Consider the following 24,567-nt stretch of genomic DNA (forward strand, 5'->3'; position numbering starts at 1 on the left):
CAACTCAACTCATTAGGCTGAATCATTTCGGTAACGTCTCTTCAGCATTTGGCAAACTCGAGACAAATTAAATGGAAAAGCAGTGCCAAAGCACTGACACTATTCTCTCTTTTTAAACAAACTTGCTACTCTACAAAATGAAAACCCTAAGGCCAGAAACATAGCCTAAACAAGTATACAAATGCAAATGCTGCTAAGTACGCAAGCTAATCACATTATTTTCTTGTTGTTTTCCAAAATATGTCAGAATTACGGAAGAGGATTAGGGCCAAGCAATAATAAAAAAATAAAACCATCTCGAGATTAAAGTTGTTAAATTTCGAGAAAAAACTTGTTAAATTTCAAGAAAAAAGTCGAGATAAAATGTTGAGAATAAACTCGTGAAACTACGAGAAAAAACTCATTAAATTTCGAGAAAAAAGTCGAGATAAAGTGTTGAGAATAAAGTCATTAAATTACGAGAAAAAAGTTGTTAAATTACGAGAACAAATTCGTTAAATTCTGAGAAAAATGTCGTTAAATTTCGAGAAAAAAGTCGAGATAAAATGTTGAGAATAAAGTCATTAAATTATGAGAATAAAGTCATTAAATTACGAGAAAAAAGTTGTTAAATAATGAGAACAAATTCGTAATTTAATGCATTTTTTCTTGTAATTTAACAACTTTTTCTCATAATTTAATAACTTTATTCTCAACATTTTATCTCGACTTTTTCCTTGAAATTTAACAACTTTAATCTCGAGATGTTTTTTTTAATTTGTTTTTATTACTGCTTGTCCCTAATCCTCTTCCGTACATAATGCTTTCATAACATGACATGTTTTCTTAACGCGGTATTAGCATCAGGAAATTAGCGTCAGTTGACCAAAAGTTTAAGTTCAGCTTTTAAAGTTCAATCGACATGTTAATAGCTAGCTAATTGAATGAATGTGTAGTCATCAAATTTTCATGGACAAAAAAGCTTGTCTATTGTAATTAGTGTAGCGATGTATGAAGCACAGCTCACACAGAAGTCACTTTCAAAGCAAGCAGCTAGACAAACACAGCAAAACCACGATCGATCAACTTGATTGAACCTGTTGAGGAAATATTTCGCCAACACACGAAATTCCAGATTTCTATTGAAATGACGTAAATCATGCGCACGTTTCAATACATCGTGTGCTCGATTTAGTAAATCGAGGGAACGAATTAGTAAATCTTGCACACAATGCGGGGCTCCGTAAGGATGTACAAATGAGCTAGCCAAATATTTGCATAGATGCGTAGAGTATATCTCTGGCCTTAAGATTCTTTGTTCCTAATTCGTAAAACCAAAATGATTTTGTACTTTAAACCAAGCTCCTGTCTAACACTATGGAGAGATTTTAAAGCGTTTTTAGTGATCCAGCTCATTCTTATGCACGCACAATCTTTGCTGGTACTCTATGGAAAATACATTTGCTTTGACAATGTCTGTCTGGGATTTCTAAGGTTGTATCACTCAGAAATTAATAGCCACTGAGGCACGCTCGCTTTTGGAGTGCTTCAATTAATTTGTCTTTATCAGAGAATTGTTAGCACTATCTTGTAATGACTAGATCATTGTCAGCTCTCCTTGTCATCCACAACAGTTGTCAAAGAGCATCAGTAGAACCAGTCATCGCTTTATGTCTGTGGGAGATGAATATTGTAGAGACGATACTATGACAATGGATAGAACGAATGAGGTCTTCTCTGGGGTCCTTTTAGATGGGAAGTGGAGCTGACATGTATATAATTATTAAAATTATAAAAGAAGTGAGTAGTTGTACAAAATGTTTGACAGTATTGCAGGAAAAATACACAATGAAGCACCATTGGGTGTGTGATTTCTGTGTCATAAAATTGGTTGAACAATGAAGACACTCCCTCAAAATCATGCAATTGGTTGCGCCAATGCTATTTTGTTAGCCCAGTTTTGTAGTTTTGTTTAATGCCAAATCATCCAGTTGCACAGAAATTACCCATTCCACCTTTAAGTGATGCTGAAATGGTGTATTTATTAATGACAGTGACATTAATGGCAACATAACTCACAAAAATATGAAATATTCAAATACACTGCAGGATAAGAATGTATAATGAGGCCCAGATGTAACCTAAAGTTTGTTCGGTTACACTTTAACATTCCTGATTACATTTTAAAGCCAGGTATTAAGTGCCCTTTCACATGACTCACATCAATGTTCCCCAATCCATTAAATTCTATGGATCAAGTTAGAGCAGGGATGGGCAACTTCGGTCCTGCAGAGTTTAGCTCCAATCCTAATCAAAGAGACCTGAACAAGCTAATGTCTTCAGGATCACTAGAAAGCTAAAGGCAGTTGAGTTTTTATCAGGATTGGAGCTAAACTCTGCAGGACAGTGGCCCTCTAGGTATCCCATCCCTGAGCTAGAGTATCAAGTCTCATTCACGCCAAGAACTAAAGATAACTATAGCAATAAACTATGCTACATTGATGCACACAGCAATTCCACACCAACGGACAGTAATGTTTTTTTTTTTTTTATTATAAGCACACACAGATTTGTCATCCGCTGCTTTAAATTGCTTGAGCTCTTGTCAGGTGGATTCTGATTGGCTGTCAATGTATTTATCATTCATCAGCTGGAAAAAAAAAAATGTTCTGAAAGTGATTTCAATGATAGGCCTATCGCTCCTCTGTTTTGAGGTGGATTTTCCTATTCTCATAGAATTTTAAGAATTATTAAGACTTTATAATTATAGTTATTGTTACCGTCATCGCTCTCTGTGTTTACAGGCCTTAAGCCACCATGGCATGTTTCATGCAGATGTATAATGTGACACTCAAAGTTCAAACTATTTAAACTTTGACCCCATTTACTGCTGACATTTCAAAGCGTAGCCAAAGAAACCCTACATAAATTCCATTGGCTGAGACCTTTTAATGGTTTCATTGAGTTTTCAGTTAGCCTTTGCTTAGCAAGATAACATCTTAGCTTACTAGCTAAGCTAGTAGAGATTGAGAGACCATGTGTATATATATATACATGAAGTTACAGCATCCCCAGCACAGCGTCAAAGGTAGATAATAACATTCGGAAAAAACTACGCATGACAAAATAGCATTCGTCACCATTTTCATTTGCTTTCACAATTTGCTATTAGCAAGCTTGTAAAAATCACCCTTTGTAAAGAGTGCAAAGAGCATGATGTTTTCACAACAAGCATGTTGAGAGGTGAGTTGAAGCCCTGACGTGAATCATGTGAAAGAGACTTACCATCACACAATATTTTATATTGGTATGTTAATAAACAAATCTTTATAGCAGGATTTTGAGAATTAACTTCCTCAGAAATATTCAATGAATATCATGGATGCACAGCATTTACTCTTAACAGTACTGCATTCTATATGTATATATGTCTATTTAAAGACAAAGTGCTCAACAAACATTTGAACTCCTCTCAGAGATATCATTAATAAATATCTGCACTTCTCTTAGAAGACTGCCAACTCTATTTCTATCTATGTACGAAAATAGCTTTCAATTTTATATTGATATATCTATACTGTGGACATAAACCGGCCTCTCAGTTGATCTAGACAACAATCAGCATTCAGAGATAGGGATACAGCAACATACTTATTCATTTCTGGTGTTACTGTTGCACAGTTTCAACAGAACAATGGTCAAATTAATTTATAGCACCCTGCATTTTTTTTCTTTTCGTCTTGATGTCGTTTCCTAGAATTCGGAGCTCAAATAAAGTGGTTGGCATAAGGCAGGTGTGTCCAATCCTGCTCCTGGAGAGCCAATGTACTGAATATTTTATCTCAAAACACTGGCCCACTGGAATATTTTATCTCTAACTGGCCCAAAACACTTACCTGGACATTTCTAGTAATTCCAAATACCTTGATTAGCAGGTCAGGTGTGTTTAATTAGGATTGGAGTTAAACTCTGCAGGACAGTGGCCCTCAAGGATTGGACACTCCTGGCATAAGGCACTCTGCCCTAATCAAAACTTTCTATATTTCATTGAAACCTTGGGCTCCTTCGAATTGCTTTGTTCATGTAGTCAAGTAAAGGGAGAATAGATTGAACCAAGAGAAGGTCAAAGCCCAATGGCTCCTTCAGAAAGAGCAACTGACCAATCAGTGGTCTCAAGAGGTGCTCACACTGATAGCAATTTTCAGCAAGTCATTAATCATCAATGAGGGTTGGCGATTTTAAGTGACACAAGCGGCCGTTGCCATTGAGATCTTGAACTGGAGGTGGCAACTACCAGTGTCAGTGAAGACAGTGAAGGTCATGTGATCTGTATCCTTTTACAGTTCGATATTGAGTTGAGTAGGAACACCTATAGCAACCACTTGAGTTTAAATCGCTGTCAGTGGGAACGCACCTTAAAGTGGAGTAGGAATGAATTCTAGATTACACTCTTCTAACTTACACTGTGTATGATGTCAATACTCCAGTATGGGGTCACAATGGTGTATAAAGACCATATTTACAATATGTCTCACATATATGTAGTCATTATAATATATCTATTTCTATATCCATTTTACCAACCCTTATACAGACATCTGCAGGTCAGTCTTTAAGGCAGAGTTCCATAGTCGAGTGTCCGCTCATATAGAATCTTTTTAATCATATTCATTCTTCAAATACACAAAAACTGTATGTCAGGTAACTCCTTCAGTATTCTTCATTTTTTATGAAAGTGTATAAAAATTGCTGTAGCCACCAGTGGTGGTTTAGAGTCAGTAAGTGATTTTCTATGCATGTACATCTCTGAGTCTTGAGTGCTTTTCCCCAACAGTTCAAACCAGTCTGGGTTTCTTTTAGCACGCTACATGCATCACTCATTCTACCGTGGTTCCATTTTTGGAGTGAATGCTTCCAGTTCTTAAGGTGGTGGGTGTCATATCTGTTAAAATAACTTAGAATAAAATATAAATAAAAAATGCTCTGTCTAGAAATGCATGGAAAGTTCTTTAGCGAGGATTGTGGGAGGGTGGTACCTAGTCATTTTTAAAACAGATCTCTACTAAGTAGAGAAAGCCTGTGAAAAGCAATCAAGCAGAGTCCAAGCCCAACCAGTCCCAAAAAAGGCAGATCATGGCCCAATGTTTGGTCCAAGAGTTGACTGAAAGAAGTCAAGGCCAAAAGTAAGGTCTAAACTTGGGCTTAAGATTGGGGTGAGATGTTATCTGCTGATGGTGGAGGTGGCTGAGCGTAGGGTACTAGGTAGCTTGTCCGTACCAGGGATCTTCCAGGGCCCTGGGGATACTGTGGCCTTCCTGCCTGATGCACTGCTGCTGGTCTTGGAGTTGTGGCTGGGACGACTCTCTTGGCTCATTTGCCCTTTCTCTGGTTCCTTTGGTAGGGCTTTTAATGGCACCAGAGTTCCTTGTTGGTTGTTGCTACCATCTAGGCATCCGTTTCCCCCATTCATATTGGTGTCAGTTGGTAAAGTTTTGGGCGAGTCTCTCTTTCGAGATGGTGTGTTGCTCCTTTCCCTCCTGCGCTCCTTGGACTTCGCCCGGCTGCTTTTGTGGGATTTGGGCTCTCCCGCAAGTTCATCAAGGTATTGTTGCTGAACCTTCCCTCCACTAGAGCAACGGTTGGTCCTGCTACCCTCCCTCTGCTTGGTCCCACCCCCAACTCCACCTGCCATGGCTGACCTCTTCCCCACACTGGTCTGCTCCAGAGCCCTACTCTCTGGGCCTCTAGGACCCTGGGAACAGTCTGGACCTGCTGCTTCCAAGGACAATGTATGAGGTGGGTCAGTGGGTGGGTTCACATGAGAAGAAGCTGATGGATTAGATAAGCTGTCGAGGGGTGGTGCTACTTCCGACAGACTTGGGGAGGCTGTAGTGTGAGCATCCCAGGGGGCGGGACTATCTGCTGGGGAAACATAACAACAGTTATATCCAGAGAAATAAGCACAAATGGAAACACTCACACACCAGAATAAAAAAAAAATAGTGGAACCAAATCTAACACTGGCAAAGAGGTGCTAACTAACGAACATGAACCACACAAATCGTAATATTTTTCCACCAAACCAGTTCAGGGTAAACCCCACCCTGCAAGAAAAGTTCAGAAATATCATGGATCCGATTGCAACAAACAGTAATGCTATCTACAGTACCAATGCTATGATGATAGGTTAAGGTTAGGATTTAGATTGGGGTTAGGAAATATTATTTGTTTCAGTGTTATGTCGACACTGAGATTATCATGACCAATATGCGTTAGAATCAGCTGTGTGGTGGGGTTTGTGCTGAATCGGTTTGGGGGGAAAAAAAAAATCACACAAACCACACTAACAAAAAAGTACCAAAAAGTACAATGTATTACCATTGTTTTTTTGCACATGGTACAATGAAAATGCTATGGGATTAGGACCTGTATTATGATAATTCCATAAAGTATGTTTGAAGTATGTTGAAGTAAAATAAATACAGTACCATGGTAAATATCAAAGCACTATGGTATTACCAACTGATAATATCAGTGCATCATGGAATTGCCACTTTTTATAAGGACACAGAGCACTATATTAGCTTGTTTACATACCATACAAAACCAGCTTCCTTTACTGACAGGAAATGTGATAGTTTTCAGCCAATAAACCAGTTTCATATGTGTCTACTGGGTGTGGAATAATCAGGTTTCCCCATTGTCTTCTCCTGCTATCCACCTCCTCACACACACACACATCACTTCATACCGAGATGCTTATATTGGAGTGACACCCACAATCCACAACCACAACCCAAACTGAAAGAGGGTCACCAACCTTAATATTCTCATTATACATCTCTAATCCTACCTGTCACCGCATATATTGCAGGATACACTGAGGACTGCTCAGCTTTATACCAACCTATGCAACACAGATGCACCCAGGCGGCCATTTTAAGGTGTGCTAACAGACAAATTGGCTGGGAATTCATTTCAACAGAAGAAAACAAACACTTAAAACAATATTGCTTTATCATCAAGCTTCAAGTACAGAGAAATATAGCAAGGGTAAACAATAATGTATCATTGTATCTCTGTGCTAGCTTTTTCTTACTCTACTGGGGTAAATTTTCTGTCATTTATATGGCCCAGGTGCAGCAGAAATCACTAGCCTATAGAGGAAAAAGATGAATCCAAGCTCATAAAGGGTTCTTCACTGTGAAATAGAAGACAGGTATGGAATATAAAACCATAGAGGCTGACACAACCATCTCATGATGACTGTATTTCAGCTAGGCTTTTGTGGCGCCACAGAGATCGCAGTGGGATACTAAATGCATGAGAAGAGATGGCCGAGTGTGAGTGGAATTCAAAGGCAAGTGCACACAGGGTTGTTTCATAGGCATTACGTTTTCATTACAATGGAGATTCAGTTACAAAAATGTTAAGTTTATGTGCGTCCAAAGCAGGGATGGCCCCTTCAGGACTGAAGTTGCTCTTCCCTGGTCTAAGAGTAGATCTGATGCATCTCTTTCAATGCGTGGATTTCAATAGACATGTTTCTCTGTGCTTTCATTGTATGACCTAAATGGAGTATGATTAGATAATATTTTGAATATTTTAATATATTTAACAGGGCTTAAAAAATCTTAGCAGAATTTGTTTTCTTTATTTAAAAAACACAATGTTTGTAAAGGCTAATATTTGATGTATTTGAGGAGCAGAGAAGAAAGTCTTCGTCTGGTCATAGCCAATACAGTTGCACTTCATCTTTTATAACACAAGATTTTGGCCAAATGTATTAAACGACAGGAAAAACAGAGATCTCATAGCTACAGTAAACTTAATAAACTATAAGTTTATGAAAGCGTAATAATATTAGATGGTGATATAAAATTAATCAATGTTATTATCGCAATGATTTTAATGCACTTTTTATTACACCATTAATTGTCCTAAAGACCACAGCGGTAGGCAAGTTTTTCTTGTGCTACAACTTGAGTACGAGAGTGCTAAAACAGAGATAATTTAAGTAGCATCTCTGATTTAAACTTCATTAAAGTGTTCAATGATTTGTGTCATCACTAAAAAAGTTCAGAGATATTCCTCTGTAGCACTGCATATTTGAAAAATTTTAGTAAAATATATGCAGGTAAAATGGGTGTTTATTACCATTTATAATTACATTGCAAAACAAAATATATAGTGCAAAATAAAATGACAAAATATTCGTCACTGTGTTGCTCATTTACTAAAAACATGACTTTTTAGTAGATTTTTACCTGGCAACAATGGCTAATTCAGATAGAAATATAAAATCTACAGGCTATCATACACATAAAAATAAATAATATATAAACACACACACACACACACACACACACACACACACACACACACACACACACACACACACACACACAAAGAAAAATCACAAAAGAGAGTACAACTAACCAAACCAAACCAAACCACAGCACTCCAAGAAAGAATGATGGACTGGTGTGTTAGAACGCATGCACTCTATTACAAACCGTGTCTTTAGGATGGCCCATTAGGAAGAAATAGGGGGAGCCATGGTTGTCACTTTTCATGCACATGGAGAGACTGGAAGGTACCATTCCTATAAGAGGCGAAGTAACAACCTAGACCAATCATTAGGGTTAGAACAGCAGCCACAGGCTAAGACAGTATTAAGATCAGTGCCAAGATAGTATTCAGTGAGGAAACTTGAGAAAGAAAGTGAGAATTATTCACTAACAGCCAATAACATTGATGAAATAGAAGAAGAATAGCTACACCTGCATTAATACCAAGAGCATGCTGTCATAGTGTTGTGTTAGCAGGAAAATGGAAGGGTTTTAATGTATTACAAAAATCCTTTTGGGGTTATTATTAAATATTAGTGTACAAGAGAATGATTTTTCTCCATCGCTTTGGCTCTTGAATGAGTTCCGAAGTTTAGATCCTGTATCTTTTTCTTACCAGATTTTATTAGATTTCTTATTCATTTTATTCAAGTTGTACATGTTTTTGTGCAAAAGAGTATGTAAAATTGTATACAATTTGCACAATAACTAAATGTACAAGACTTGCTGATCAAGACTGATGAGATGATTCTCAGTGAAATTGTCATTCTCATTCATACAAACATTCTTTCATCATGTGAGCCATTACATGCAAAAGGATCCATTATCAGATATAATGTATATTCCATAAATAGGCCTATCTATTACATGTAACCATGCTACAAAATAAATGTACTGTATAAATGTTGGGACGAAGACTTTCAAATCACACAAGCCAATATTTTATTTTATTCACAATAGAACACAGATAACATAACAAATGTTTAAACAGAAATTTTAAACTGAGAAATTTTTATGCACAAAATGAGCTCATTTCAAATTTGATGCCTACTACAATTCTCAAAATAGTTTGGAGGGGGGCATGTTTACCATGGTATAGCATCTCCTCTTCTTTGCAAAATAGCATGAAGACGTCATCGAGGTTATGAGTTTATGGAGTTTTGGTGTTGAAATTTAGTCCTATTCTTTACTGATATAGGTTTCCAACAGATATTTCTGTAGGTGAAATATCTGGACTGCATTCAGGCCAATTCAACACCTTGACTCTTCTATGACGAAGCCATGCTGTTGGAATAGCTGCAGTATGTGGTTTTGCTTTGTCCTGATGAAATACACAAGGCCTTCCCTGAAATAGATGTCATCTGGAGGGGAGCATATGTTGCTCTAAAACCTTTATATACCTTTCAGCATTCATAGTGCCTTCAAGAACATGCAAGCTGCCCATACCGTATGCACTTATGCACCCCCATAACATCAGAGATGCTGGCTTTTGAACTGAACGCTCCCTCCTCTTTAGCCTGGAGGACATGGCATCTGTGATTTCCAACAAGAATGTCACATTTGGACTCGTCTGACCATAGAACACTTTTCCACTTTGAAACAGACCATTTTAAAAGAGCCTTGACACTACAGCTCTCCTGGACCATGTTCACATATGGCTTCCTTTTTGCATGATAGAGATTTAGTTGGCATCTGCAGATGGCACAGCGGATTGTGTTTACCGTCAGTGGTTTCTGGATCATGCCGATGAGTGATGCAGTGTCGTCTGAGGGCCCGAAGACCACGGGTATCCGATAAAGGTCTTTGGCCTTGTTCCTTATGCACAGAGATTTCTCTAGTTTCTCTGAATCTTTTGATGATGTTATGCACTGTAGATGATGAGATTTGCAAAGCCTTTGCAGTTTGACGTTGAGGAACATTGTTTTTAAAGTATTCCACAATCTTTTTACGCACTCTTTCACAGCTCTGCCCATCTTTACTTCTGTGAGACTCTGCCTCTCCAAGACATCCCTTTTGTAGCTAATCATGTTACAGAGCAACTGTGATATCAATTAACTTAAACAGTTGCTAGATGTTCTCCCAGCTGAACCTTTTCAAAATTTCTTGCTTTTTCAGCCATTTGTTGCCCCCGTGCCAACTTTTTGGAGACCTGTAGCAGGCATCAAATTTGAAATGAGCTCATTTAGTGGAAAAAATTTTAAAATTTCTCCGTTTAAACATTTTTATGTTATCTATGTTCTATTGTGAATAAAATATTGGCTTGTGTGATTTGAAAGTCTTTTAGTTTTCATTTTATTCACATTTAAAAAACGTCCCAACATTTCCGGAATTCGGGTTGTATTACAGTCTTGACATCTCCCAGTAAACTGAAATCTGTAAATAAAAAAGATGTTGTAAAAATATGTTCTTGTATAGTATAATAAGAAGGCAGTATCAACAACAACAACAACAACAAAAACAGAACAAAAATCTAATTTATATACAGTATAACAAACATTTCCAGAGTTGGCTCCAGTGTGGCTCACGTGATGAAAAAAAAGTTGGCATTGGCCTTTTAATGACACAATACTAGTTTTGAAGCATGAAATAAATGTTTTGGGTGAGTTACTACATTTTGCATTGTGATGTCCCATAAAACAGTTGACAATTGCACTTACTGTACAGTTTAGAGAATGTTAAGACTGCTTAAAAAAAAGGAAAACTGTAACCGATGGTGACCTCCTATAAAGTACCTACTAGAAAATCCTACTGAGAGCAGAATATTGATAATAATATATCATATGAAACCTGTCAACCAGACAAATTTCGCTCCTGGTGTGAATAAGTCAATGCATTATTTCACAACATATGAAATGTATGCTAAATACAGCTCTGGAAAAAATTAAGAAACCACTTAACATTGATTTCTGAACTTGGAGTGGTCTCTTAATTTTTTCCAGAGCTGTATGTAATGCTATATTATACATATTCTATGTGTTACCCAATAAAATATTACCGCTTCCAAAGATGAGGTAATATTTGTCTTGTGCTGATGGTTACTCCATCTCTTTTGGGCCCTGTAACCTAAGTGATCTAATACTGTAGACAATTCTGAGCAGTAAGGTAAATGTTCAGACAGTTCGTGTAAACCTACCATACTCAGGGACCTGCCCTGTGCCTCTCTTGAGCAGCAGGCGAACTCTACGGCCACCCGATTTGATGAGCTCAATAGCCCGAGCGTGGGTCATATCCCTCGTGCTCTCCCCATTTATTTCAATAATCTGATCACCAACCTGTAAAACAGACAAAATATGGCTATTATCTCAATATGAAAAAAAGTGTTTTTGATGGAAAATCCATCCTAAACAAACATTCGCATTCAAATACCTACGTTTGTGAAGATAGATGTGCAAATGCACAAACAGAACAGCGGTAATTATTTTTCGACAGCTTTGAATTGCACCCTCTCTGGTTTTAATGATAATATGACTATCATTTATTAAGGATAATTATTCAGTAGGATCAATATAGGTCTATAACTCATGTCGGCTGTTTTGGTTAAGCGCTAATCAGCATTAGCAGTCATGAATGAGATAGAGTACCAATTAATTTCAGAATTAGCATCGCTGAATGAATGAATCATGGGTACGAGGCTCCTACGAGCTACAATACTGATGCTCTTCATCAACTGTGAATAAGGTGTGCGACTACTGAGGATAATAAGGGACTGGTTAATTGCCTTTCCTTGATATAAAGGAAGGTGGTATGATCAATACTATAATTACTAGTCAATTACTATAGTCAGCTAGTCAATTGGTGGGGTCTAGATTTTTTTTATCATTTATTTTTAGCTGTGGTGCTGTCTCTAAATTCATCTTTATTAAAGCACAGCTATCAAAGTGCCTCATGAAACGAATCTACCGCCTTAAACAATACATTTCAAAACAATTACTGTCAGACTGTCATATCATTTGCTGTGAGCAATATTCTTGTTATTTTCCATATTATGCATCTGTAGGGCTCAGTTTTTTTTTTTTTCGTGGACATTTTTGTGCAATAAAAAGGTTATAGATTTTTAGACTGTTCATTTGTTAAATATCTGTCAGTCTTTGCCATTTTTTAAAAGTTGACATGCAGGTGTCTTTGTCTGCCACCATTCCATTTTTAAGGGTGTGTTCACACTTGTCATGTATGGTTCGATTAAAATGAACCCTGGTGCGTTTGCTTTGTTAGTGCGGTTCAGTTGAGCATGTGTGAATGCTGCCATCCAAATCGTAGTGCGCACCAAACAAGCGGACAGAGACCGCTGAAAGATGGGTCTCGGTCCGCTTCCAAACAAACTCTAATAAGGTTCGAATGTTATATGAACACAACATGAAGTAAAGACATGTAAACCAAGCCAAAAACATGAAATTGAGACCCTAAATAGGACAGAATCCTCACGCATATCGGTTTTTCTCATCATAGTCGCGAGTTTGCCCATCACAGGCATCAGACGCGTGTCTCTGTGTGTGTGTGTGACGGTGGGATTCCCGCTGCTGTTTTGACTCTTTTACACATTTTATAAGCTCTTCACGAGTTCCCAGCTGGCCAAAATACTATTATATGCAGGCTACGCATACACAACAAGCGCATTTCTGTCTTTAGCCCTGTCCAAATACCCACATTTGCGGTCTTTGCACTTGACCACTTATCTACTTATATGACATATTTCCTGTATTTGGCTCAAGTGTTCAAGTGGGCGTGAAGACTGCAAGTGTGTGTAGAACTTTTGATTACCCGATGGGACACACTTATAGTCTTGCAAAAAAAATGTGTTTACAGAGCTTTTTTTTTTTAATTATTATTTTAAGTGCTTTGCATTTTAAAATACACTTCTAAATGTATGTTCAGTGGTCGCTATGTAACTAACAGAAGACACGATATTAAATTTGTGGTGCTTCTTTAAATGATAAAAAGCAGTTGCAAATGTTGAACAAAATACACATATCCCACTCATCTTTGCATCAATAAAATGCGCAACACTTTATATTTTACTACCAAATTATATGTATTATATATAATTAATTTAACTTATACAGTTGTATATTTTCCTTGACATCTCGTGATTTTGGGGCATGTGAGTTCCCAAACATAGTGCACGACGGGATACGATTAGCCTCGAATACTGCTCAGAAGCAGTATTCAAGATAGTGTGGGTTTAATGTGCATTAAGGGCACTGCACTTGGGCATTTTTAAGACATGGGACAGTCTTGCACACATACTTCTTGTTGCGTGCATGAGCTCTCAAGTGGCCAAGACCGCAAGTGTGGGTATTTGGACAAGGAAACGATTTTGGATGTTCAATAAGTTCTGTCTCAAAATAGGCAATACGTCATAAAATCCGACCAATCAGATGTTGAACGTATCCCTATGCCTTTAGGTTCAGTATCTTTTGGTTCGGTGATAAAATTGCCAATCTGAACGCTAATCGGAACAGGACTAAATGTTTTTGTTTTTTGGTCAAAATAATAACCCAAACGAACCAAATAACCCAAACGAACCGAACTACAAGTGTGAACGCACCCTAAAAAGTTAAAGGTTAAAATACTTCAACTTATAAATATGTGTTTTTGTCACGGTCAGTGATCCACTGTCTCGTTCCGCTGTCTCATTCTGTTCCCGTGACAGTTTTCAGACCCTTACATTTTGTTCTTTTTGGTTATGGAAAACCAAGTGACTATTTTTGACTAGTTTATTATATTGAAGTAAATTTTATAATGTATTATATTCTTAAAAAATACATACATTTTTATAATATAATATAATATAATATAATATAATATAATATAATATAATATAATATAATATAATATAATATAATATAATATAATATAATAAATTATTATTATTATATACTGTAAATACAAGAATCAGGCCACCTTCCTAATGTTTTGTTTGTCCCGCTTTTGCTGCCAAACAGCCCTGACCCGTCGAGGCATGGACCCCACTAGACCCCTGAAGGTGTGTTGCGGTATCCGGCACCAAGATGTTTCCCAGCAGAACATTGCTCAAAGCATCACACTGCCTCCACCGGCTTGCCTTCTTCCCATAGTGCATCCTGGTGCCATGTGTTCCTCAGGTAAGCGACACACACGCATCCGGCCATTCATGTGATGTAAAAGAAAACATGATTCATCAGACCAGGCCACCTTCTTCCATTGCTCCATGGTCCAGTTCTGATGCTCACGTGCCCATTGTTGGCACTTTCGGCGGTGGACAGGGGTCAGCATGGGCATCTGCGGCTATGCAGTCCCATACGCAACAAACTGCGATACACTGTGTATTCTGACACCTTTCTATCAGAACCAGCATTAACTGTAGCAATTTGAGCTACAGTAGCTCGTCTGTTGGATCGGACCACATGGGCCAGTCGTCGCTCCCCACATGCATCAATAAGCCTTGGCCGCCCATGACCCTGTCGCCAGTTCACCACTGTTTCTTCCTTGGAGCACTTTTAATAGATACTGACCACTGCAGACCGGGAACATCCCACAAGAGCTGCAGTTTTAAAGATGCTCTGAAGTCGTCTAGCCATCACAATTTGGCACAAACTCGCTCAAATCCTTACGCTTGCCCATTTCTCCTGCTTCTAACACATCAACTTTAAGGATAAAATGTTCACTTTCACGTTCACGTTCACTAAAATATCCCACCCATTAACATGTGCCGTGATGAAGAGATAATCAATGTTATTCACTTTACCTGTCAGTATTCATAATGTAATGCCTGAAAATGTGCCCACATATATGCTGATGCTAAGCATGTAGGTGCATTGAACTTGTCTTGTGTCTGTGAACTCATTGGCCAGGGGCTGAGGAAAATGAACGAGCCAATTATAGTAACAAATGGAGAAATCCTCTCAAATGGTCTGGATAATGTGGAAGTCTGGACAGGTCGCTGCCAGCGACGGGCGGCAAGTTTTTTATAACTCATTAAGATCTTGTTTAAATTAGGGGCAGAGAGCAGTGAGACCTCAACTCTCTCATTATTGACAAGGAGTCTCTCGTTTTTTGCTCCTGCACTTTGTCTGGGGCCGGTTCCTCTGACCTCTGGGGTGGAGAGTGCTAGTACTATTGCAGCTAGCAGCATCAGCAGCTCTATCATGTTTTCGGTTTATCTAGAAAGTATATGTGGAAATCTACAGCAGTAGCAGCAGTGTCTGCTGTGGGCTGTATGACTTCACGCTTAATAGACTTTTTAAATACCACAGGTCTGTTCCAGCACAAACTAATTATAGTTTCAAAAGGCATTTTGTGCTGTGCTATATTCACATGCTGAAAGAAGACAGGGTGATGTTTACAGTCGGAACTGAGGCTCTTGAATGGAAGCGAACGGTCAGGTAACGGACTAAATATGAAAAGGATGGAATGAGAGGTAAAAAAAAAGATAATATCCTAAGGGGACTGTTTCCTTCACATTATCTCTGACAGCTTCATTACAGACAAAGAGCTTAACAGGGAACAGGACAGACAGACAGACAAATAGATAGATACATGGATACATAGAAAGATAGATATGGACAGGAAGTGATTTCAGCTCACCCTCATCCTCCCATTGCGTATGGCTGGTCCGTCTTCAGCCAATCGCAGAACGAACAGGTCCATCTTATACTCGCGGCCTCCACGGATACTAAAGCCAAAACCTTTCATACCCTTTTCCAACTCAACAGTGAAAAAGTCAAAATCCTGCCAACACACACACACACATATGAATTAAAGACTTTATAGACATATTATGAACATGCATAATGTATACTTTTTGGAAATGAACTGTCAGTGCTACCTAATCCACTTTAACATTGTCATTTCATGATATTAATCTACAGACTGCTAGTGATAAATTATGAAATCAGTGTGTATTTCTACTTCATTTAAAACTGTAGCACAGTGTCTGAGTGAATACAGAGTGGAAGAAGAGTTACCTGTGGCATCCTGTAGTCCGGTAAGGGAAAGGTGCGAGGGTCAGTGGACAGCTGTCTGTAGTCCAGCAGTGGGGGGTGTCTATAATCGAGCGTTGGCGGCTGTCGGTAATCTGCTACAGGGGGGTGTCGGTAGTCCACAGGGGGTTGGCGGTAATCAGTGAACGGCTGCCGAATATCGGGTTTTACATCCTGTCTCGCTTTCACCTCCGACCTGTAGCTGAGTAACAAATCAGAGCAGAACCAATGAGCACTAATGCCATTTGGTGATCAAATCTAATGCACAGAGTTGGAATATGTGTAACTGCAAGAATTGCACTACTTCTATCATGATTTTTTATAACACTTCCTTGTTTAACTTGCCTGCAAAAAATGTATCACTTCAAAATATTAGCTTTTATCAGCAACAAAAACTGTAAAATACTGTACATATATGGGAATGAGGAGGTTCTCTCATAATATGTATTCTGTTTACGTCTGTTTTCCAATGGATGCCGTCAAAAAAGACTTACCACTGACAGAACTAACGCTCTAATGAATTTTAAAGTTTAATGGAGGATAATGTTCTGTTGAAAATGGCGAAGCCTGAGGAGCTCTAGGGTGTATATTGAAACTTGAGTGAGCATGGAGAGGAAGTGAAATCATTGGTCCCTGCAGGCTACATAAATGATTAAAAACTGTTTTAAGGAGACATGCAGGTAAATTATTCAGTTCTGTACGAGATAAGTGATTTTACGCAACAGCCTAATAGTGAGAGAGAGTCTGTAATAGTGAACTTTAGTCAAGTTTTAACTTGATGACAAACCAAACATATTTGACCTGAATATATCCATTCAAATGATTAGGGATGCACAATATACAGTATGGTTTCTATATCGGTTAACCATCAGCAAAATATCAATCTTTCATACTATAAAGTTGTGATGTCTAAATTAATTTGTGGAATGTAAAACTGATTTTAGTTTTTAGTGTTGTATTTTTAAATTTATTTAGACAAAATAGTATAGAATTTTAATTTCAGTCAAGGTGAGGTCACATCCATTAAGGTGAGGTCAAAAAATTTTGCAGGCAAAATTCTGTTAGTCAACACGGCAAAACATGTGACCAAGTTGAACCCATTGCAAAATCTGTGTGGGGAAACTCTCATTCGAGCAGATTTCTATTGAAATTACTGGGTTTCGCCAGTAAATAATACTGGTGTACCTCTAAAAATGCCCTAAACTGCCCTGTCAACCTCTTTAATCACTCCATGGTTGGTCAAACACCACAGACATTTTTCTTAAAAAAATAACAAATTTAGCTTAACCAAATATCATAATTCTGTCTAAATGTCAACATTAATAAATCAGGTACAAAAACAGTTTAAACCTAAGTGCTATATAGCACTAAAAGTGGTTCTTGGCTCATAATCATAGGGGACCCACTTTCGGTACTATGTAGCACCATATCTTTAAAGTTGCTCTACAGCATCTTTGTCAAATGGTGCTATGTAGAACCCATAAGAGATGCAATATTGCATTTTATTTCTTCTTCAAAAAAAATGATGCTAAACAGCACCAACAGTGGTTCTTTGGCTCGTAAAGAACCTTTAAAGGGGCTTAACAGGTTTGTATGGCAGTGGTGCTATATAGCACCTTAACCACCCCAAAGAACCACTGAAGAACCTCTGAAGAACCATACATGGGCTTAGATTCTGTATACAGTAGCGGTGCTATATAGCACCTCGGTAATCCCAAAGAACCGGTGAAGAACCACTGAAGCACCAATATATGGTGCTATACAGCACTTAAAGTGGTTCCCCTATGATTATGAGCCAAATAACCAATTTTAGTACTATATAGCACCAATTTTTTATAGTGTATATTTAAGTAATAAAGTCATTTGAGTTGGTGTCTTGCCTGCTGTCGTGGCTGTAGATCTGTACTGGCACTGCGGAGGGCTGGGTGGGCAGGTTCTGTTGGGTCACTGAGGTGGGCTGATTGGCTGGGCTGGTTTGAGTGACAGGGCTCGGTTGTGCTTCTGAACTAGGCTGCGATTTGGGGCTGGGTTGAGGTGCAGAGTTGGTTTGAAGGTTGGAGTTGGGTAGAGGGGCAGCACTGGTCTGGTTCACAGTGCTGGGTTGGCAAACTGGACTGGGCTGGGCCATAGGGCTCTGCTTCTCTGAGCTGCCGGCAGAAGGCGTGCTGTTCGTCTCTGAAAAATGGAGAAAAGACAAAAAGTTAAGCTATTTATACAGCTTATTTTTGTTACACATCTTCTAAAATAGCAGTTTAAGGGTTGCATTCATACGTAAAATTAATTATGGCCCTTGACAGCATTTTTTTGCATGTACTTTCTGCATTGTTTTAGCATTAAATGCACTAAAAGACCGGTGCAAGATGGAAAACTGAGTGCTACTGTAGTTCATGGAGTATACAGCAGTCTACCATAATCTAGCATACTTTACTAAACTGTATAACATTACATTTTTTATAAGGCAGAATCTATGGGCCTATTTATACTTGGTCACTTCATGCATTTTCGTGAAATCGTGAATCGATTGTGAGGTGTAAATGCCATGTGAAGCCATGGATATGGCCCTCTGTAGATGAGTATCACTTCAACAAGCTGACAGGCAAACAGCCGCAAATGAAAATAGTGACTCTAAATTCTCCAACTAGTGCTGATGCCGCTCTTTCTTCTATTATGGTTTTTCATCTTGAAATCAGCTGATAAATAAAATGCAGCACTTATATGTTGCTTTCGGTGATATGAACGTCATTGAATTTGCATATACAGTAGCACAGAAATTGAAGATCGGATTTACATTTGCATTCCGAAAACACATTTATGTGGCCATGTTTAAATGGAGCAGTTCAAACAAATAGCTGATCAGTAAAAATGCATGAAGTGACCAGTGCAAATAGGCCTGATAATAATTCTAATTTGACAACAGTGAGTAGTTAAAGGGTTAGTTCATCCAAAAATTATACCATAATTTACTCACCCTCTAGCCATCCTAGGTCAAGGTCAAGGTATCTCTATCAGTACCTGAAGGGAAATTTGTTGCGCAGGTGTACAGTGGTGTACAGTATATGACTTTCTTCTTGAAGTCAAACAAAATCAGAGTTATTAAATTAGAAAAATATTCTGGCTCTTTCCAGTAGCCAATATTTTGAAGCCCAAAAAAGCACATCCATCCATCATAAAAGTAATCCATACGGCTCCAGGGGGTTATTAAAGGACTTCTGAAGTAAAGCAATGCGTTTTTGTAAGAAAAATATCAATATTTATAACTTAATAAACTATTATGAATCTCCATTATAAAACTTGGAAGAGCTTTTTTTAATATAACTCCAATTGTGTTCGAGTGAAAGAAGAAAGTCATATACTGTACACCTAGAATGGCTTGAGAGTGAGTAAATTATGGGATAATTTTCATTTTTTGGGTAAACTTTAAAGTGGATTTCTGGTGGTTGGTGAATAGTTTTTTTTGTGCAACCATTTATTAAATTTGGCCCTTAAAAGGAAAGTTCACCCAAGAATTGACATTCTGTTGTAATTTTCTCACTCTCATGTCATTATAAACCTGTATAACGTTTTTTGTGAATAAATAATGACAGAATTTTAATTTTTGGGTGAACTATACCTTTTAGGATTAATTTCAGTGTATAAGTTTTTGCACGTCATTCAGCTATCAATAGTTATTTATAGTAATTTTACACATTTTATTTGCACATTTATTTTTAATTTTATTTTTTTAAAACCTTTTTGTTTGTTTAATTTAGCACTTACATTTACAGCCACAATCTCATGAACCTCCTGCATTTTTATCACAAACTACCATTCAGAAAAAACAGTAATGACATCCAATCACATTTCAACTTCTTAAAACACAACTGTAATAGTAGTAGTAGTTTAGTTTTGAATAATTGGCATTATAAAGCTACTGTACAGTGTGAAATTTCTGCAGCAGTGGGCACATGGCAAAAATACTGTCAACCTCCACCCCCACCCGCTGAGACTCTCATACCAGCCCTTTCACCCCAACGTCTTCCATTGTTTAGAAAAAAGTTAGTCCCATCTTGACCTCACACCATTGGTCGAGCCAGTTGACATGACAGAGCAATGTTCAAGATGTCAACCTGCAAAGTCAGTTAAGTAGCAGAATTAGTGTTCACAGTGTCCACTCACCCTCCTGAGGGATGATCCTGAGTGTGACGGTGAGTCCTGCGTCCTTGATCAGTTTGACGATGTCGGCGTGCGGCATGTTGACAATAGACTGGTTGTTGACGGCCAGTATACGATCTCCAACCTTGAGCTTCCCACAGTGGTCTGCTGGACTTCCCTCAATGATGCGGCCAATCTTATGAGGCACGGCTGACAACACACAAGCACAAATACTTTTTACATAATGCATTGAGAGAGCTCTTTTTCTGCACTCTGTCCTTTCCTGTTAGTGGAGCTGTTTTTATATACGAGCGTGGGCGCTGCATTAGAACATTGTAACTAGCCTCTTCAGCCCCCAAATAGAAGTGCATCTATTATTAATACACAGGTTTATGAGCACATGCTGCACTTTTAAAATCACTATGACCCTCTGAAGCAGCCAGCCTGAGTGAGCTATTACAGTAAAGGAATGTCCCAGATTGAAAATAAGTGCACGAAGTGTACAAAATAATCATTCCTTACCAGCAGCAGCCACGGTTTCAGGCCTGTTCAGTGAACTGATGATAACGAATCCAAACCCTTCGCTCTCCCTGCGCTGGATGGTGACATCGCTGGGCTGCAGATTCTGATTGGCTACTGTGTCTGGTGGGGAGGAGCCTGTGGTGGATGGGGCGGAGTTTTGTGAGGGGGCGGAGTTGTTACAGAAGATTCTGGAGTTGAAGTCACTCCTGGGGGAACTGTGCTGGGTAGATCCAGGACTGCGGCCGTTCTCTGGAAAGGGTTCACCTGAAGATACCAGAGCGAGAGAGAAAGTACAATAAATAGACTGTTTTAAAGTTACACTTCCACTAACTTGGCATTTTCATCAGACTTAAATGGGAAAAATCATGGTTAAGAGGAACAAGGTTCTCTCAAATACTTGATTCTCATGGGTTAATTGTCTGAAGGATCCCTTTAATACTTACTGGAACATTTATGAATCATCACAATCAATTGGAACCATTGTATTCATCACTTTTCCAGGATTTTCTACCTGATTTTCTTTTCTAACAGTTACATAAAATACAATTTTAAGACTTTAAAGAAACTAAAATTAATAAAAGTATGTGAGAAAGAGAGAAAATCAGATGCTATATGCTATAGCTGAAGTTCCTCTGCGATCAAACATTAAGCCTAAAAAAGCCAGCAGTCAGACATTTCTCAACCGCTCCACTGAGATGCAAAGGGGGAGAAACGATTGTCCAGGGAAGATAAGAATGAGAGGATGAGTCAGACAGCAAGAAGGATGAAGGAGGCAGAGCTTGAAAAAGGCACAAAATCTGAGCCTCAGCTACACCAAGAATTATTAGACAGGGTGGACGAGAGAGAGAGAAAAAACAGAGGACACATTATAAGCAGCAGAGGAAAAGTATAACAGAACCTGCTTCATTACCTCCATTACCTTCTTCGCATAATATATACTTTGCAACAATCTATACTTGCTGTAACTGTCAGGAAATAACAAGCTTTAGCCTTTAAAGGTGGCTTCTTCAATTTCAGGCAGAATTATGTCCCATGGGTTTATTTTTATTAAAACAGATTTCATTTTTTTTTTTTTTTTTTCATTTTTTGATATATGAAGGTCATTTTAAAACTGTGTTGGAAACTATATATACTACTTTTCAAATGTATTTTATGTGCAGATTTTATTGTTTTAATCTTGTCCTTGACGCAGACTTTTTATCTTTAAATTTTGAAAATAATATTGCATGAATAAAACTATGATAATCTAAAAGAGAGTGAAATAAACATTAACCATTTTTAATATTTATTGTGTGACAATGATTGATATATTACGGAAGAGGATTAGTGCCAAGCAATAATAAAAAATTAAAACCATCTCGAGATTAAAGTTGTTAAATTTCGAGAAAAAAGTCTAGATAAAATGTTGAGAATAAACTTGTTAAATTACGAGAAAAAAACTTGTTAAATTTCGAGAAAAAAGTAGAGATAAAATGTTGAGAATAAAGTAATTAAATTACGAGAAAAAAGTCGTTAAGTTACAAGAACAAATTTGTTAAATTATGAGAAAAAACTCGTTAAATTTCGAGAAAAAATACTTGTTTTCTAGAAATTTAATGAGTTTTTTCTCGTAATTTAACGAGTTTATTCTCAACATTTTATCTCGACTATTGTCTCGAAATTTAACGTCATTTTTCTCATAATTTAACGAATTTGTTCTCGTAATTTAACGACTTTTTTCTCGTAATTTAATTACTTTATTCTCAACATTTAACAACTTTAATCTCGAGATAGTTTTATTTTTTTATTATTGCTTGGCCTTAATGCTCTTCCATAATATATAGAATGTTCCACCACAACAAACAATTTTGCCCCTAATAAAGATATTTTTTATAATAAAAATCAAATGTTAGTGTATTTGTTTACCATAGCAAAAATAATAATGTTCATGCTTGAGATGAAATATGAAACGTGATGGCGAAGAAGGTAAATTAAACTTAGTATTTTGAATTTGTGTAATTTCCAATGCAGCTGTTTGGCTATGTGTGAAAATATATTGTTTAACTGTGTATATTTAGGATACTTAGGGCCTGATTTACTAAACAGGGCAAATTAGCGTAAAATCACAATTCCAGAAAAACATGATGGGAGTGGAAAGTTCAGCGCGTGATCTATTGACGACAAAGAAATGTTGTGACAAGACAGGTAGCTCATGAGACGAGATTGAGTTCACGAGAACGAGACACGATTTCTACACAGTATTTTTAAGAAATCCTCAATGACGAAATCGTGTAATGAATTTCAGTTCTACTTTCTGAGTATGAATTATCATATGCAGTAAAAGACAACAATACTCAAGCACTATAAAAGGTTTTGCCACAAACACAACTGACTGGCTTCTCTGTATGATTTCATATGAATCTCTTTAGACCTTAGAACTGTACATGATTTATGAGCTTCTACAAATGTTGACCCTCCTTTCTGCAAATTGATCATAGAAATAAAAACAGTATAAATAAAAATGAGTTTTCTCTTAGTCCTATCATTAAGTCAAAGTACTCTCTCAATGTTAAAAGTGAAAACAGAGACCAAAATTTTCTTCAAGCATGATACAGAGCTAAGAGATGGTTACAACTACACAATCCAATCTAAGATAGCTTTCATGTTGGGGGATATTTGCATGCATTAGGAAGCCGCTTTCAAAATGCGCTTGAATGAGCACTTGCGTTTTACTTTCGCTTTTATGATCTTGCATACTCTGTAAATAGTGAGCGCCGGTGCTGAGTGCGCATTCTGTAAGATCAGACATTTGTCAGACGCTTTTAAGCTCTGTTGTGCAACGAATCCTCTGCCATGATCTTGTCAGTCACTTAACTCTCATCACATGATCAGTGAACGCTGATTCCTGTTGCACTACACATGCTGCTCGTGTTGGATGAGCTGGATGGAATTGAAGTGACAGTTATCCAACTGAATTAAATGGTTTTTATTAGCGTCTGGTTTAAGACATGCTTTTTTGGGTGGTAATTAATGGCGCAAATACCAGTAAATTGACTAGCGCAAACCTTAGTAAAACACCTTGCATGATTCATTTAAATACTCTCCTCCCATAAATTTTTCATCTGAAAGGGAAACTCATACAAATGCATATGCAATAAGGTCAGCTGCAAAAATAACAATGTCCACGCCTGAATCCTGACCCAAAAGAGGGTTTGTGCTGGCGCAAGCTGTTAGTAAATCTGGCCCAAAAATGGTAGCCTTGGCAAGACAAAGGATGTGGCCACTTTACACGCAAATGTTAAAAGTGTCCTGTCACAGAATGTTTTTAAACACAATACATGATTTGATATGGGGTGGAAATACCATGTACGTTCAATAAATGTTCATTCATGTTTGTAGACAAATGAAACAAACATGCAAATTCTCACCTGTGGGCTGAACTCTCCGTCGTACAGTGAGTTTAACCTGCCCAGTCCGGGCCGCCCCATGCATGAGGTCAATGACATAACGGTGGGGTTTTCCAGCCACAGGGATCCCATCGACTGACATCAACTCATCTCCTGGCCGGAGACGCCCGTCTTTATCTGCTGGGCTCTTCTCGATGATTGCACCAATCAGGATCTGTACAGGCACAGCACGGTTACTAT

The 24,567-nt window shown here is 37.9% G+C and overlaps 1 protein-coding gene across 10 annotated transcripts in view; it reads right to left on the bottom strand.

Moving 5' to 3' along the window:
• Positions 1-765: 765 nt before the first annotated feature.
• The window catches only part of magi2a (membrane associated guanylate kinase, WW and PDZ domain containing 2a), a 314,903-nt gene continuing 291,101 nt past the window's right edge, over positions 766-24,567 (bottom strand). For 3 of the 10 annotated variants that reach the window (XM_067392232.1, XM_067392235.1, XM_067392236.1), the window contains 8 exons: positions 24,349-24,541; positions 20,942-21,205; positions 20,444-20,629; positions 18,169-18,463; positions 16,274-16,490; positions 15,894-16,037; positions 11,464-11,602; positions 766-5,901 (listed from right to left, as the gene is read on the bottom strand). In XM_067392232.1, the coding sequence (XP_067248333.1) occupies positions 5,201-5,901; positions 11,464-11,602; positions 15,894-16,037; positions 16,274-16,490; positions 18,169-18,463; positions 20,444-20,629; positions 20,942-21,205; positions 24,349-24,541 (2,139 nt within the window). In that variant the 3' untranslated portion in view covers positions 766-5,200. Of the gene's footprint in view, positions 5,902-8,495; positions 8,607-10,543; positions 10,704-11,463; positions 11,603-15,893; positions 16,038-16,273; positions 16,491-18,168; positions 18,464-20,443; positions 20,630-20,941; positions 21,206-24,348; positions 24,542-24,567 lie in introns of those variants that run through there. The other 7 variants (XM_067392241.1, XM_067392239.1, XM_067392242.1 and 4 more) reach the window with 4 other exon arrangements.

The sequence above is a fragment of the Chanodichthys erythropterus genome, chromosome 8 (assembly GCF_024489055.1).
Source record: "Chanodichthys erythropterus isolate Z2021 chromosome 8, ASM2448905v1, whole genome shotgun sequence".
In the NCBI taxonomy this organism is placed as follows: domain Eukaryota; kingdom Metazoa; phylum Chordata; class Actinopteri; order Cypriniformes; family Xenocyprididae; genus Chanodichthys; species Chanodichthys erythropterus.